Source organism: Panthera leo, chromosome F2 (genome assembly GCF_018350215.1).
Source record: "Panthera leo isolate Ple1 chromosome F2, P.leo_Ple1_pat1.1, whole genome shotgun sequence".
In the NCBI taxonomy this organism is placed as follows: domain Eukaryota; kingdom Metazoa; phylum Chordata; class Mammalia; order Carnivora; family Felidae; genus Panthera; species Panthera leo.
This window is the reverse complement of record NC_056695.1, coordinates 17,597,098-17,614,541: the sequence shown is the minus strand read 5'-3', so window position 1 is coordinate 17,614,541 and position 17,444 is coordinate 17,597,098. Positions and strand designations below refer to the sequence as shown.

Below are 17,444 nucleotides of genomic sequence, written 5' to 3'. Positions count from 1 at the left end.
CGAGCCCCCCATCGGGCTCTGTGCTGACAGCTCGGAACCTGAAGCCTGCTTCAGATTCTGGGTGTGTCTCTTTCTCTGCCCCTCCCCAGCTCACACTGTCTCTCTGTCTCTCAAAAATAAACATTAAAAAAAAATTTTTTTTAATTGTAACAACAGAGCCAACATGAATTAATCTAATTGACTCTCACAGAACATTCCATCTAACACTAGTAATTAGAATATTCACCAAAATAATCCATATGCTGGGCCATAAAGCAAGCTCCATAAACTTTAAGGAACTGAAATTATATAGAGTATGTTATTTGACCACAATGGAATTAAATTAGAAAGGAATAAAGGAAAGATATCTTTAAAATCTCCAAATATTTGGAAATTCAGAAACGCACTTTTAAATAACCTCTGGGACAAATTAAAAAATCAGAAGGGAAATTAGAAAGTATTTTGAAAACAAAAACTTGAAAATTTGTGGGCTACAGTAGCCTAGTGCTTAGAGGGACATTTATAGCTTTGAATTCCTGTATTACAAAAGAGGGAAAATGATCTAACTTCTACCTCAAAAAGCAAGAAAACTAAATGAAATTCAATTCAAAAAAAGGACATAATAAAGGTAAAAGCAGAAGTCAATGAGATAGAAATATAATGACTACAGACAAATCAATGAAACCAAAAGCTGACTCTTTGAAAATATAAGTAAAATAATCAATTCTAGGTGGGCTGATAAGAAAACAAAGAGAGAAGACACTATCAGAACAGCAAAAGATATCACTATAGCTAAAAGGATAATAAAGGAATATTGTAAAGAACTTTATGCCAATAAAGTTGAAAGTTCAGGTAAAACGTAAATTCCTTGAAATACAAATTAGAAGAAATAGAAATTCTATATAGTTCATATCTATTAAATAAATACTTATAAATGAAAACATTTCCACAAAGAAAACTCCAAACCCAGATGACCCCTTGATGCATTCTATCATATACTTAAGAAACAAATTATACCAATCTAGGGGCTCATGGGTGGCTTGGTCAGTTAAGTGTCTAATTCTTGATTTCGAATCAGGTCATGATCTCACAGTTCGTAAGTTCAAGCCCCAAATTGGGCTCTGCACTGACAGCGTGGAGCCTGCTTCAGATTCCGTCTCCCTTTCTCTCTGCCCCTTACCCCTCTCAAAAATAAATAAACATTAAAAAAATTTTAATTAAAAAAAAAAACCAATCCTACACAATCTCCTTTAGAAAATAGATAAGCAGGAAATATTTCTCAACTCATGTTATCAGGTTAACATTATTTTCCTATCCCCTCCAATATTACAAGAAAAGAAAAATACAATGAATGAAATACATAAAAACAATAGCCCCCATGAACACAGAAACACACTAAACACACATTATAGATAATAGATTATAGATAATATATAGATAATCCATAATGACCAAGTGAGATTTATCCCAAGAATGAAAGATTGGTTTGACATTCAAAAATCAACATACCACACCAAACAAAATAAAGAAGAAATATGATCATCTCAACAGAGGCACAAATGCATTTTTAAAAATTTAACATACATTTCTATTTTTTTATATGAAATTTATTGTCATACTGGTTTCCATACAACACCCAGTGCTCATCCCAACAGGTGCCATCCTTGATGCCCATCACCCACTTTCCCCTCCCTCCACCCCCCATCAACCCTCAGTTTATTCTCAGTATTTAAGAGTCTCTTATGGTTTGCCTCCTTTCCTCTCTGTAACATTTTTTCCTCTCCTCCTCCTCCTCCCACACATTTGATTTTTAAAAAATTCTCAGCAAACAATAAATAGAAAAGAATTTAACATGATAATTGGCATTCATGTAAAATCTATAGAAAACACCAGTTAATAATGAGAGACTAAATGCTTTCTTCCTCGAGACCGGGAATAAAGCAAGGATGTTTATAGGAGAAGTCTTAGCCAGTGCAATAAGGCTAGAAAATAAAACAAGCAACAGTTTGGAAAGAAGGAAATAAAAATATCTTTACTTGGATACATATAAAATAAAAAATCTGGTGTGCCTGAGTGGCTCAGTTGATTAAGCATCCAACTCTTGATTTTGGCTCAGGTCATAATCTCATCATCATGAGATCTAGTCCTGTGTCAGGCTCCACACTGAGTATGGTGCCGGCTTAATATTCTCTCTCTTTCTGGAGCAACTGGGTGGCTCAGTCAGTTAAGCGTCCAACTTTGGCTCAGGTCATGATCTCATGGTCCATGAGTTTGAGTTCTGAGTCAGGCTCTGTGCTGACGGCTCAGAGCCTGAAGCCTGCTTCAATTCTGTGTCTCCCTCTCTCTGCCCCTCCCCTGCTCATACTCTGTCTCCCTCTCTCTCAAAAATAAACATTAAAAAATATTAAAAAACAAAAAGTTCTCTCTCTTTCTACCTCTGCCCCCTCCCCTGTTCATGCTCTCTCTAAAATAAAACACAAAAAATATTTTTAATCATTTTAAAATCCATAAAAAGCTATTAGAACTTATAAAATAAATTTAGCAATGCCAGGATACAAGATCAATATGCAAAAATCAATTTTTACATACTAGCAATGAACTGGAAAATGATATTTTTTAAGATGCCATCTACAAATCATGTCAAAAAACATAAAATACATAAGGATAAATTTAAGAAAATACATGTAAGGGCTGTACAATAAAACACTACAAAATACTACTTGGAGAAAGTAATGAAGACCCAAATAAATGGAGATAGGTACCATTTTCATGAATTAGAAGACTCTATATTCTTAAGGTGTCATTTCTTTCTAAATTAATCTATACATTCAACACAATCCCATTCAAAATCCCTGCAGAACTTGGGGTAAGCAAACTGTATTCCATGCAGAAGAATATTACCCAACAATAAAAATGAATGAGCTACTGATGCACACATGGGCAAATTAAAAAACATTATACTGAGAGAAATAAGGTAGACAAAAAAGAGTACATACTATATAACTCCATTTATATGAAACTCCATTTATATGGAACTATATACAAATGTCTATAGTACCAAATGTATCAATAGTTGCTGATTGGGAAGGGGAAGTTGACTGGAAAGGGCCATGAGTGAATTTTTTGGAATAATGAAAACATTCTGTCTTGATTATAGTGATTGTCATATGGATGTATATGATTTAGGTTTTTAAATGGATGCATATCGTATGTAAGTTACAACTCAATAAAGTTAATTTTTAATGTTAGAAAAACTTTCAAAACCAAAGGACACAAATTTCCAGATTGAAACTGTCTCCCCAATGCCAGCACAGTGGATGGAAACTGACCCATATCCAGGTTCAACCTTAAAAGTTTTTAGGACATCAGGAGTAAGGAGTTCCTAAAGATCTTGACAGAGGGGGGAAAAAAAAGATCATAATACAAAAAATCAAAATGGAATTATAATTATCAGACTTTCTATGTGGAAGACAGTAGAATAATATCTCCAAAATTTTGAGATAAGAATATTCAAAATCTAGAATTGTATACTCCATCAATTTTTCAATCAGTTATGAGGTGTAAAATATCTTTGAACATGCATGCTCTCAAAAAAATGTATATTCCACATGCCGTTTCTCAGGCAACCCTTGAAAAATGAGTTCCATCTAACCAGGGCAGAAAACTAGGAAAAGGGAAGACATAGGATCTAGGAAACAGGAGAAAGGCTAAAGAAATTCCCAGAATGGATATGAAGGGACTCTGAAGTGAAGTCTTAGGACAGCATCTACCAGCCCAGTTTACAGCAGGCTGAATTGGTGATAAATACACAGAAAAATAAGCAGATAATCAACCAATTTTTTAACTGTAGGGAAAATAAAAAGCAATCATGGTACATTATGTGATTTAGCTTTGAACAATATTTAAGTGAGCTTAATTACATAGTCAATAAATACTAACTAGATTAACAATTTTACTATAACTCTATTGACAGGATTAAGGAAGGGAAGTTTATTAGGGGGGTGGAGTGGTATTTATGAGAATATATCATCATCTTCCACAGTAGGAATTCAGTAGATAAATATCTAAGATTTAAAAATCAATAAACAGCAGCTGTTATTTAGTAAAATGTGGAGGTAAGTGTGTGTAGGGATAGCTGTAGAAATTAAAAGAGGTTTTGTTGTAAGCCTTCAAGTACTCTTTAACTTTTGTTATAAACCCTATGGTCTTTTTTTGTTTTTAACAGTTTTGATTGCATTGCTTTAATTTTTAAAAATCTAATTTAAAAATGAATGATTGTAAGGAACACTTGGTTATAGAATTTTGTTATCATATACCACCATATCCCCATTACACTGAGAGCCTTTAAGAGCCAAGGAATTTTTATTGCCTTCAGAATTCCCTAGAGTTCAGCCCAGTGAGTGCTTGGCACATAACAGGCACCTACTACATGTTTACAGAATAAATGAAGAAAGGAACAATAAAAAATATTCAACCATCTGAGGAAGGAATGTAAACCATTCAGCAAGTTCCTGAGGCTGGGCTATGCCAAAAGTTGCTTTTTCCTCCCATAGAGAAAAGATACTCAGGGAGTAAGGATTAAATTTCAAGTTCTTATATTTCTAGCAAGGAGACAAGTGATTTAAAAATTTTAAATGCACAGCTTCTTGGAAGAGGAATATAGACTTGCCTAGCATTCATTTGAAATGTGCTCTTATGGTCCATTTCAAATCATCTTCCAATGGCTTAGTAAAAGGACATGTTGAAGTTTAGCAACAAAATATTAACTTGTTTCTTGAAATGTATTATTGGGGTCAGTGTCTCCTTTTTTTTTTTTTTTTTTTTTTTGCTTTTATTTTTCCATTCTTTATGCTCACTGATTGAAGCTGCCCCAAAGCTGCTGACATCAAACCCTGTGCCATGGGAGGGAAAGCTCAATGTGCCATACAGAAGGTCGCTGACATCCATCCTAAAAGTCTTCAACAGCAGACAGCTTTGTGCCATGGGGAAAAAGAAGTGAACATCATTAAAGACGCCTAACAAAACCCTATAATTACCCAAGGTTTTTAGCAACTTAGAGCAGCTGCTTTTATAAGGACATCCATAGCTTCCTCACATACACCTACAGAAAATACATGAAAAAGGGTGGGGGGTTCGGGAGGGAAAATAATGGTTCCTTAGAGAGTTAAATAACTTTGAATCTTCCAATCAAGATTTTTGGTTTGAGCAGTGAGAACGATATTTAAGAAAAATTAAAAGGAACACATGTAACAACAACAAAAAATACTGTCAGAGCAACTAAAAATCCTAAGGCTCCGTGGAAGGAATAAGAAAAGGAAAAAAGAAAAGAGAATTGGGTCACTAGCAAATATAGACATTCCCAAATGATGCCCATGCTCTAGCCTACTGAGGGTACCAGAGGCACTAGTAGCTACAGCTACATTAGAGGTAGAGGCACAGGATATGGACCCGTTAAGAAGCTTCCTGCTATTTGGGATTTCATTCCCCTTCCTTCACACCTTGTACAGACCCACAGCTGCCAAAGACTCCTCCCAAGATCCTCTAACCCTGCCCTCATTTCTCCTATTCCCTGGTCCAAAGCTGATCCAGGTCAGAGATTTGAGGCAAGGAGGGGGAGGGGAGAGAGGGGGAGGTGAGGGAAACAGAGGACTAGAGGAAGAAATAGAACAGAAAATAAATCCTGTCTTTGCTCATTCTATGTCTGTGGCCCCTCTAATCAGCGAATTTTTCAAAGTGGTTCCATATAATTTCTCCTTTATAATTCCTGTCCTCCTTCTAGCCTCAGATCCATTGATTCATTGCATTCATTTGTTCATTTCTTCTTATCCATTCATTCAAAACCCCCACCATCTGGCAGTGCTTGCTGGACGATAGGGGAGACAACAATGAACAAAAAACAGATATAGTCCCTGGCCTTGAAGAGCTCTCCTCATTGAAGGGAAGAGAAACATTAAGCACATAATTACCCCAAAACATATGTAAAATTGCACCTGTGGCAAATACTACAAAGAAAAAGTATGTGATTCTGAGAGCCTCCAAAAGGGGAATTTGCCTTAGTCAGGGACTCAGTGAAGGCTTCCCTTAGGAAGGGATTGCTAAACTGGACCCTGAGAGAACAGAAAGGATTATCAAGTAAAGAATAGCATGTGCAAAGGCCCCAATGCAGGTAAGAGCATGGCAAAGATGAGAATAGTAAACTGGGAGTGTGAAGGTGCAGTATACTACAAAAAGAGGCTGATGGGTAGATGGGCCACACAGGTCATTATAGTTTTATCTCTAACCTAAGAACAATGCAGGATCACTGAAGGTGTTTAAGCAAAGGGTAAAGTAATTAATGATTAGCATTTTGAAAAGATTAGCATAGCTACAGTATGGAGAATAGATGGAAGAGGCGAGACTATTTAAGAAGTGAGAGATGGTAAAAACTTAGAGTTGGGGTGGAAATGAAGTGAGGAGACACTCTGGAGAGCTGTTTGGGAAATCAAGTGTACAGAACTTGGGTGGTGAGTTGGATATACAGAGCATTGAAGAAGGAGTGGACAAGAGGGATTCTCTGGCTTCTGCCTTGCATAACAGAAAATAGGGAACTCAAGAGTCACATCCAGCAGAGTGGGAGAAAATTATGAGTTTTGGTCTTGTAGAGTGTGAGGTGCCTTTGCAGTGTTCCAAAGAAAATATTAAGTGGACAATTGGATACATAAGGCCAGAGCTCAATGGACAGAAGAACGTGGGTGACTTCAGCATATTGGTTATGTGGTCACTTAAACTGACATCATGAATGAGACTACCTAGATACGGAAAGAGATAGCGTATGATGAAAATGCTCAATATAGTTTCCCACAAAATCTGGTTCTTCCTGTCATGTACAGATGACCCTTCCTTCCTCAGTGTAGCAGATGTTTTACTATTTTCATCAATGCATCTATTCTTTTTCTGTAAAGGGTCTGCAAATAAATGGAGATCACAGTGGGTTACAGACAATTGTTTTTCTAGCCATGATTTTACAGTCGGCTGTGCTCCAGGGAGGAAACAAATACTGTTTAAAAGGAATAAATGTAGATTATAGAAAAGCAAGCAAGTGAACTGATTCCTGAAGGTCTGCCACAGGGACACTTATCTGCTCCTGTTCCCCAAAGGAAACTGTATGCTCAGAAAACATGGTGATGCACTTGGAGAGGTTTTATAGCACTGTCACTGCACATATTATCTTTGGGCTTTTTCTCAAATAGGTTCTTTCCATAGGCTGACTCAGGCAACGGTCCACTGGGTATAGCTCTGTTTTTTTATGAGATGTGTTCTCCAGTCTCAAAAGCAACTTTTAGAAAACACCTTGTTTACACATCAGGGATTTCTATGGTCAGAAGTGCATGGGACACCTGGGTGGCTCAGTCAGTTAAATGTCGTCAACTCTTTTTTTTTTTTTAATTTTTTTAAATGTTTTATTTATTTTTGAGAGTGAGAGAGAGACAGAGTGTGATGGGGGTAGGAACAGAGACAGAGGGAAACACAGAATCTGAAGCAGGCTCCAGGCTCCCGAGCTGTCAGCACAGAGCCCGACACGGGGCTCAAACCCACAAACTGAGATCATGACCTGAGCCAAAGTCTGACACTTAACTGACGAGCCACCCAGGTGCCCCAAATGTCATCAACTCTTGATTTTGGCTCAGGCCATTATCTCACCAGTTTGTGAGATTGAGCCCCACATGGGGCTCTGTTCTGAGAGTGTGGAGCCTGCTTGGGATTCTCTCTCTCTTTGCCCCTCCTTCCCTGCTCAAGCTTTCTCTCTCAAAATAAATAAACATAAAAAAAATTTTAATGTTTGTTACTTATAGAATGAGAGATTCATGCAGGATCAGGGAACCTGCAAAAATGTGGAATCACAAAGCCATTAGGGAGCAGTCGGTAAGGTAAGATGTTCCAAACAAGTGAAACTGAGGAAGTCCAAGATTGGCAATGTTTGGCTTAGTGACAAGGTCAGCAGTGTCTATTCAGAAGTACTAGGCTGCAGGAATGCCCAGTGATTGAAGAAGCACAGCCAGTGGCCTAAACCAAATGTAGTCTGAGGATCAGCAGCATCAGCATTGGAAACGCAGAATCTCAGCTTCTTCCCCAGACCAACATATCAGAATCTGCATTTAATAAATGGGATCCCTAGGTGATTCTTTTTTTATGTTTATTTATTTTGAGAGAGAGAGTGTGTGTCTGTGTGCACATGTGTGAGTGGGGTGGGGGAGCAGAGAGAGAGGGAGGGAGACGGAGGGAGAGAGAGAGACAGAGAGAGAGAGAGAATCCCAAGCAGGCTCCATGTTACTGTGGGGCCTGACAGGGGGCTCAATCCCTTGACCACAAGATCATGACCTGAGCAGATATCAAGAGTCAAAGACACTTACCCAATTGAGACAACCAGGTGCTCTGAGATCCTTAGGTGATTTTTAAGCACATAAAAGTTTGAGAAACACTGCTTTCTACTACTCTATCAGGAAGTATAGTGACGGTAGGTAAGAGATAAGATAAAAGCCATAGGAGAGGGAGAGATTGGAAATGGAAATGCAAAACAAAGAAGACTGCAAGAAGAGGAGGCCCATGGAAAAACAAAAAGATCAAGAGGACTGATTAATTTGAAAAAAAAGAGGTGGGGCTTTTCCTTTATCAACAAAAATAGGAAAGAGGATGAGGAAGTGTGAGACCAAAGGCAGAAAACTGAGAAAACTCCATGGGCAATGACCCAGTTCTCTCCAACAAAATTGATCACAAAGTCAAACACTGAGGAGGACAAAAAGGTTTTAGGCCAAACAATACTCCATAAATTCACAGGGCTCTAGTTTAAATGACATTTACTTTTGGGTCACCTGGGTGGTTCAGTTGGTTAAGTGTCCGACTTCGGCTCAGGTCATGATCTCATAGTTTGTGAGTTCAAGCCCCACGTCGGGCTCTGAGCTGACATCTCAGAGCCTGGAGCCTGTTTCGGATTCTGTGTCTCCCTCTCTCTCTGACCCCCCCCCCTTCATGCTCTGTCTCTCTCTGTCTCAAAAATAAACGTTAAAAAAAATTTTGTTTTGGGGTGCCTGGGTGGCTCAGTCAGTTAAGCATCCGACTTCAGCTCAGGTCACGATCTCGCGGTCCGTGAGTTCGAGCCCCGCGTCGGGCTCTGGGCTGATGGCTCAGAGCCTGGAGCCTGCTTCCGATTCTGTGTCTCCCTCTCTCTCTGCCCCTCCCCTGTTCATGCTCTGTCTCTCTCTGTCCCAAAAATAAATAAACGTTAAAAAATTTAAAAAAAAAATTTTGTTTTAATGACATTTACTTTTGGTGGGGTGCCTGAGTGGCTTAGTCGGTTAAGCGTCCAACTTCAGCTCAGGTCATGATCTCAGGGTTCGTGAGTTAGAGCCCCCTGTCAGGCTCTGGGCTGACAGCTCAGAGCCTGGAGCCCGCTTCAGATTCTGTGTCTCCCTCTGTCTGCCCCTCTGCTGCTTGCACTCTGTCTCTCGCATTGTCTCAAAAATAAACATTAAAAAAAATTTTTTAATGACATTTACTTTTGGTTAACATTTCTTTGCATTTCTTCCTGTAATTCCTTTAAATAAGTACGCTTAAATGGATTAAAATTTTAAATACTCACTGGCCATTTACAATAAAACTTCCATTTCTATAAGTAGCTTGATAAGCCATGAACTTCACTAGGGCCAATGTTATAAACTTTGATGATATATTAAGTCAAATAAATATCATGGTTGCAAAAATGGATAAAAACTTGAAAGAACAATAACATAAAAAATCTTTACCTATAGTTTTTATGTCTGCAAAGTTTGCTAAATCAATAAAATGATCTGAAAAGTTCATCTCACAATCAGATATATTAGTGATTTACTTCATTGGTTTTCTGAGGACCATTTATCATGAGGTAAAGCATCTTCAGAATGAGTGGTGGAAATAAAGAATTTGATGTGCTTGCCTCTTAGATAAACTAAATATCTGATTTATAAGACACAAACGAACAAACCACTATGGCCTGTCATGTTTTTCCAGTTTCTAATTTATTCAACCTCTGCTCAATATTGATCCTGACAAGCAGAGTAACCCAAAGATAAATTTATTCACTCTACAGTTTAGTCAGAAACAAGCCAAAAATTATAGATTTTCCCAGGCAGATGATGACAAGCAGTCAGGGGGATGACAAATGGCTGTCTTTAGATTTAGTTAGGACAGTTGGACCAGACATTTCCAATAAAGATTGCATGCTGGTCAAATACAGGTTCATCAGTGGCCATCATTAATTGTAGAGCAAGCACTGCCAGTTCCTGCAAGCGCCTATACAGAAGCTTGGGCACCAGCCCTGCATTAGAAATAGAATCAGCTCCTCAGTATTTTGCAGCATACCTCTAAGTGATAGCATGACATGATCATTTATCAAACAGAGACTGTCCAGAAGAATGTCTGCTCCCTTTAGTAACACTGAAGGGCCGGAAAGTGAAAGCATTTTATTAAAGACAGGAAGGCAATGAACTACCAGAGCGTATCCAAAGGGTAATCATATTTCAGCATAGGATTAGTTTAGTCTTAAATAAACATACACTGGAGGGAGTATGTTGAGGGTCATTTATCAAGTGAGGAACAATTAACTAAACTCTACAGGACTCTCTTTATCTATTAAATTTAAAGTTCTCTTATTATTAACTTTTGGGACGATGGGCATCATATTCAACACTACAAAAATACATTACACAATTCCTTCCTTAGAAGTTTTTAGGCTAAGAGAAATACAGTGAAACTCTCACATAAAATAATCGTGGCTGTATCAAAGGCTGTTGAACAAATACTGTGGACAGGGCATAATCCAGGGCCCAAGACTGAAGGACGAAGTTACAACTTCTGAAGAGATCTTTATTATAAGAAGTCAACTACTCATCGGTGAGTCAGGAGCTTATTCTTCCTTACAACAGTTTTTGCTCTTTATTGACCAAAATTAAGAGAAAGGTTATAAGCCAAGGGGTGGTAGGGCAGACAAAAAGAAAACCAACATATTTATTACTTCCCTTCTTTGTTCCAGACACTTTATATGCCACAACAAATAACCCTAACTATTCGCACTTTATAAACGAGGACACAGATTTGACTAAGGTTATACAGTAAGCAACAGTGCCAGAAAGGTTGGGGTTGTCTGTATTTTTTTAAATTCCTATATATTTTTCACAAACTATATATTTAGATACCTCAGAGTCTGGTACAGAACTTAGCCCATGATTCAGTAAGTATTCTGTTGAATAATGAAGTAGGTAGAATTGGAAATATTTTTACCATTTTATGTAGAAAAACATTGGTCTCAGGAAGACTAAGAGACCCACCAATCACTCTGCACTGGATCCTAGACCCCAACTGTCCTTGTAATTATTCCCCTAAAATATCCTTTCTTCATGTAGACAGAGGCACATATCTGGATGTTCCAAATTTGTTACCTTCATGATATCACAGAGTTTTGTGAGGATTTTTTTTTCATGTAAGCTCTATGCCCAAAACGGGGCTTGAACTCACTACCCCAAGATCAAGAGTCACGTACTTTACCAACTGACCAGCCAGGTGCCCCCTGTGGGGATTTTTAACATGTGGAAAGGAATTGTTCTTACAAGCTCATAGTAAAAAAAACAATTTTCTAAAATCTAAAGAATAAAATACAGCCTTATCAAAAGAAATTTTTCCAGGGCACTTGGGTGGCTCAGTCATTTAAGCATCTGACTTCAGGGGCGCCTGGGTGGCTCAGTCGGTTAAGCGGCCGACTTCAGCTCAGGTCATGATCTCGCGGTCCGTGAGTTCGAGCCCCGCGTCCGGCTCTGTGCTGACAGCTCAGAGCCTGGAGCCTGTTTCAGACTCTGTGTCTCCCTCTCTCTGACCCTCCCCCGTTCATGCTCTGTCTCTCTCTGTCTCAAAAATAAACGTTAAAAAAATTAAAAAAAAAAAAAAAAAAAAAAAGCATCTGCCTTCAGCGCAGGTCATGATCTTGCAGTTCACGAGTTCGAACCCCACGTCGGGCTCTGTGCTGACAGCTCAGAGCCCAGAGCTTGCTTCCGATTCTGTGTCTCCCTCTCTTTCTGTCCTTCCCCCGCTTGCTCTCTGTCTCTCTGTCTCTCTCAAAAAATAAATAAAAAACAAAAAAAAAATTTTAATATAAAAAAATAAAAAGTTAACTAATATAAAAGAAATACTGATGATTATGATATACTTGTGCCTTGCTTTTCTTTTCTAATTATAGGATTTGGAATTTTTACTGAACAAGTTGATGAAGCTGTGGAAAATGGATCTAAATGGAAATCCTGTTTGTCTCAAACCCAAATACAGAGACAGACTGATACTGGTGTCCAAATCACTGGGTACACATTTATATATATTAATATAATTTTCTTAGAGAAAGAGACCTGGTTAACTTTTTAGTTATTTTAACACAAAACCTTGCGAAATACAAATATGTCTAAATCTATAAAAATAGTCAACTTTAAATTCAATAAATAAAAGCAAAAGTTAAAATTGAGAAATAAAACATGAAAAATATCTTCTGTTCAGAAATAATTAAGACACCACATGCCCTTTCTTTAAAAAGAAAATGTAGCTGTTACCAAGAAAAATGGTTAATCATAAATGTGTAGAACTTGCTGACCTTTTGCCAAATTCTCATTGCCACAAATCCTCTGAAGATCCCAAGAGATTCTTTAGCACTTGGAACTGTAGACAAAATTAATCAAAATTTTCATTGCTTGAAAATTGTCCTAGGAACGTACAAGTGTTCCCTTCATTTGAAAGGAGAGCAAGGTAGGGAGTCCCTTTATGAGATCCTTAGAAACAATAACATCCTGATTGTGCACTATATTGGGGGTAATGGACCATAGCTTCTCAATAGGAACCACGTTATACAACATCAGAGAGATAAGGACTGCTTTCTCACAAAGGACATTTGTGAGGTTTCCTATATCTGAACTTCTATGACATGCTATACTCAAGTATAAAAAGTAATGTATGGGAAAACCACTTCAAAGCACATAGCTGTAGTAAACCTTGATTAATCATGATGCTAGTGCAGCAATTCTCTTGGGGGTAGGGAGGAGCTGACAGAGGGTGTATCAGAAAAATCCAAGATTTTTCAAAATACATATCCAAGGGTCACACCCTGTCCACCGCCCTTGACCCCACCAGTCAAGGGAAGGAAACAGAATACACTGGGAGAACAGTCATGTGTATTTTTTATAAGTCATGCAAATGAATCTGCAGTGCACCTTCCCCCAACTCTCCCATCTCCTTCCCTCCCTGCCTACCACATACAATTGTATTACTCCACTTTCCTTAGGAAGCAGAGTAAATACAACTAATGTTAGATGATTAAGAACCTTCCAATGTTAATGGAACCATTTCTGGAAACTCTTCTCATGATATAGTACTATAGGTGATGCAGTAAAAGATGTGGAGATAAGGTACTGATTTCCAAATAAACAGGACTTAGTCAAAAAAATTTTTTAATAAATACTTTCTAAAACATATTTTGTGATTATAAAATCCATACACATTTTGTATAAAAATATACATTTCTTATAGAAATGCAGATAATATAGAAAAGAAAATGAGTATCATTCATAATCCCACCATAAATATGCTGTTAACACTTCACTATACGTCTTTTCAGTCTCTTCTCTGATTCTAACTTGTCTTATTTTCATGTCCTTTCTTCCTAAATACAAAACCAAAATATAGAAAGTGAATTGAGGACCTGGTTTGATGTGTCCCAGTAAGGACTGTGGGGAGGCATTTCATGCTTTGTAAGTAACCCAGTCCTCACTAAACAGAATGACAAGCAACGTACTTAGCATGAGTGGAAACAAATTTTATGTTAAGAACAACTCATTAAAACAAATCTCATAGGTCTCTGATCTTATGTCCATTACCTGGCTTCCCCTCCTGAACCACCTCTACATGATCATTTGCTAAAAGATGAAATAAGGCTTACTGAGGCATAGTCTCCTAGTCACTACTCAGCTCTGTCTGGAACACTAACATGAGGAAAAAGGGATCATGGTAAAGGACTTGGATTTTTCATTCTTTATCTTTATAATAGATGTTTTAAAAATATGTATTGATTTACATATATCACATCCAAAAATACACTAACAAATTATACAATTAAACAAATCTTAAAAAGATATCAATAAATCCAAGTGGTTGGGAAAACTAAGCATAAAATAATAACTGTTAATGTAAAGTGCTAAATACTAAGATGCTTGACAATAGAACTTTTAACCAATTTTTTACATTATAATTTGGAGAGTATTAATTTCAGTTAAAATAAGTACATAAGGCAATTGTAAACAATTGTACTTCTAAGGTTTGTGGCTCTTTATATTTCCAGTTTCATCACTTTATTTTGTACATAGGGTCTAACAATATTATGAGTCATATTTAAGTGGCAATGTTAATATTTTCAGTAGTGTAATCAATATTTTATCAGGTTACTGTCATTTTCTCTATAAGGATATGATTTCAAAATTTTTTTATTTAAAAAAATTTTCTTTTAACATTTATTTATTTTTTGAGAGACAGCATGATCTGGGGAGGGTGAAAGAAAGAGAGGGAGTCACGGATTCTGAAGCAGGCTTCAGGCTCTGAGCTGTCAGCACAGAGCCTGATGAGGGGCTCGAACTCATGAACCATGAGATCATGACCTGAGCTGAAGTCAGATGCTTAACAAACTGAGCCACCCTGGTGCCCCTGATTTAAAATTTTTTACTACATTCTTTTCTCACTTTGGAATCCAGTGGAAGACATTACATGGATGATAAGAGAAAAGATATATTTAATTTAAAAAACTACCATATAGAGGGTGCCTGGGTGGCTCAGTCAGTTGAGCTTCTGACTCGATTCGGCTCAGGTCATGATCTCACAGTTCATGGGAGGGAGCCCTGCATCTGACTCTGCACTGACAGTGTGGAGCCTGCTTAGGATTCTCTCTCTCCCTCTCTCTCTCTCTCTGCCCCTCCCTGTTCACTCTCTCTCTCAAAATAAATAAACAAACAAAATAAAGGCCCAAAAACTACTATATAGAAAAGACAGTCTTTTTATCAGGTGAAGGCCACCTGTATTCATGTGATTACATGTAACACAAAATATCCTATAAGGGAATAGTTTAATATTTTATAATATATGTATTATGTATACATATATAATGGAATACTGTCAGCCATTAAAAATTGTGTTTAAAGAAAGACTTGGTAAAACGATCACAATACAATATTGAAAATTAGAATGTAATACTGCATAGAGTTCCAATTTTATATAGTATACACACACATATACACATACATGGACACATAAACAGAAAACAAAAAATGTTAAAAATATACTGTTAGTGGCCTTTAGTGATTATTTCTGGTTGTAGATATAGGCAATATTAATTTTTTTCTTTTTCCACTTTTGTATTTTCCAAATATCTTACAGCTTACAAAAAATTTTTTGTGTAATTTAAGATGCTCAACTTTCATAACTTTTTTAGGGGAACAAGATATAAATGTAGTTGAAATCTTCATAGAACCAAGAAGCTAGATTTGTGGGTTGTTCCTATTATATTTATATCCTAGAATATAGTAAGCATTATTAATATATGTGCTTTTAAAATACCAGGCTAAATGTATAAAACTTCTTATTCACTTTAACATAAAATATATTTTGCTTTTTCCTAAGAATAATAACCATAATATGGAAATGAATAGATAGCATCTAATTTTTGTTGAATATGACAACATTTTTGTTTTCAAAAACAACAATATAGTTTATATAAGACCCCAGAAGGGAAACCATACATCAAATTGTTTACAGTGATTATCTTTGTCAGTGATGGGAAGGAGAGGTATGGGTAGTAATCACAGTCTTTTTATGTTTTTTTCCACTGTGTTTAAGTTGTTTATAATCAGCACATATTTTTTTTGAAATCAGAAAAAAATAATTAAAAATAAATAAAAGCTCAACAAGAACAAAGATGTGCAAATAAGGTATTTTTAAAAGAAATTACTTCAACTTATGGTATAATTTAAGTTCAGATATAATTTAAATATATTACCTATATATTTAAATACTGTATTTTTTAACATATGTATTTTTCTCTAGAATTTCTTGATGGAAAAGAAATTAAAAATATGGAAAGACAATTCCTAATAAATTGGAAAGCATCCAAAGATGCCAAGAAAATCAGCAAGAAAAAGAACAGTAAAAACGAGGATGCAAGTAACTCATACATAAGTAAGCAGACTGTCATTCATTCGTTGATCACTTCTACTAGCAAAGGGAATGTTCTACTCAACACAAAAAACCCCAAGAAATAAGAAACTTTTGTTTAGATTCTTTGCTTAAGATTTGGGTTTTTTTTTTAAACTTATTTACAATTCCTAAGAAATTCCACCTGCAATGTTTACATATGAAAATGGTGGCTACTATCAACAAAAGCAGTTCACGTTGAGTCTGAATGTGTCAGTATGAAAACAGAGCCATGAGGGTGGAGGAAAATGTATAATTTTATATCTGGCAAAAGTACATGATTTAATTATGTAAATGGTGAAACAACAATCAGCTACATAAATTGTGAAACCTAAGTCACTAGTATATTTGTTTAGCAGCAGTGCAAAAATCACATTTTCCATCAGGATAAAAAATAAAAATGTATGACAACCATATCTGTGGTCTATACTCTGTAGCCTGTCCCCTTTCTTATGTACATACCCCACCACTTGAATTTGACTTGAATTTGATTATAATATGCTTACTGTTTTCTACATTACATTTTCTTTTTTTTTTAATGTTTTATTCTATTTTCGATAGAGAGAGAGAGAGAGAGTGTGTGTGCACATGTGCGCAAGCAGGGGAGGGCAGAGAAAGTGGGAGAGACAGAATCCAAAGCAGGCTCCAGGCTCTGAGCCATCACCACAGAGCCCAATGTGGGGCTTGAACTCATGAACCGTGAGATCATGATGTGAGGCCAAGTCAGACACTTAACCACTGAGCCACCTGGGCACCCCAAGTTTACATATATTACAAAGGACAGGTCAACCTCCCTTGCCTAACTAATTCAACTAAATGTAGCCAAGTGTAACATGTAACAATTATCTTTTTTTTTTTTTAATGTTTATTTATTTTTGAGACAGAGACACAGCATGAACGGGGGAGGGTCAGAGAGAGGGAGACACAGAATCCAAAGCAGGTTCCAGGCTTCGAGCTGTCAGCATAGAGCCCGACGCGGGGCTCGAACTCACAGACTATGAGATCATGACCTGAGCTGAAATTGGATGCTTAACCAACTGAGCAACCCAGGTGCCCCACAATTATCTTTATCACATTTGGGAGCATCCTAGAATTCATTCTTCACAGATTCTATAGTCCACAACATTGGAATAAGCCTCTACCTCTGTTCCATGATAGTGTTTGAATGCCAACAGTCCTCATTTCAC

The 17,444-nt window shown here is 36.9% G+C and overlaps 1 protein-coding gene across 3 annotated transcripts in view; it reads left to right on the top strand.

Annotated features, from left to right (window-relative positions):
* PPP1R42 (protein phosphatase 1 regulatory subunit 42) overlaps positions 1–17,444 on the top strand; it is a 52,434-nt gene that overhangs the window by 21,993 nt on the left and 12,997 nt on the right. For all 3 annotated transcript variants that reach the window (XM_042923756.1, XM_042923755.1, XM_042923757.1), the window contains 2 exons: positions 12,221–12,338; positions 16,111–16,242. In XM_042923756.1, the coding sequence (XP_042779690.1) occupies positions 12,221–12,338; positions 16,111–16,242 (250 nt within the window). The remainder of the gene's footprint in view (positions 1–12,220; positions 12,339–16,110; positions 16,243–17,444) is intronic.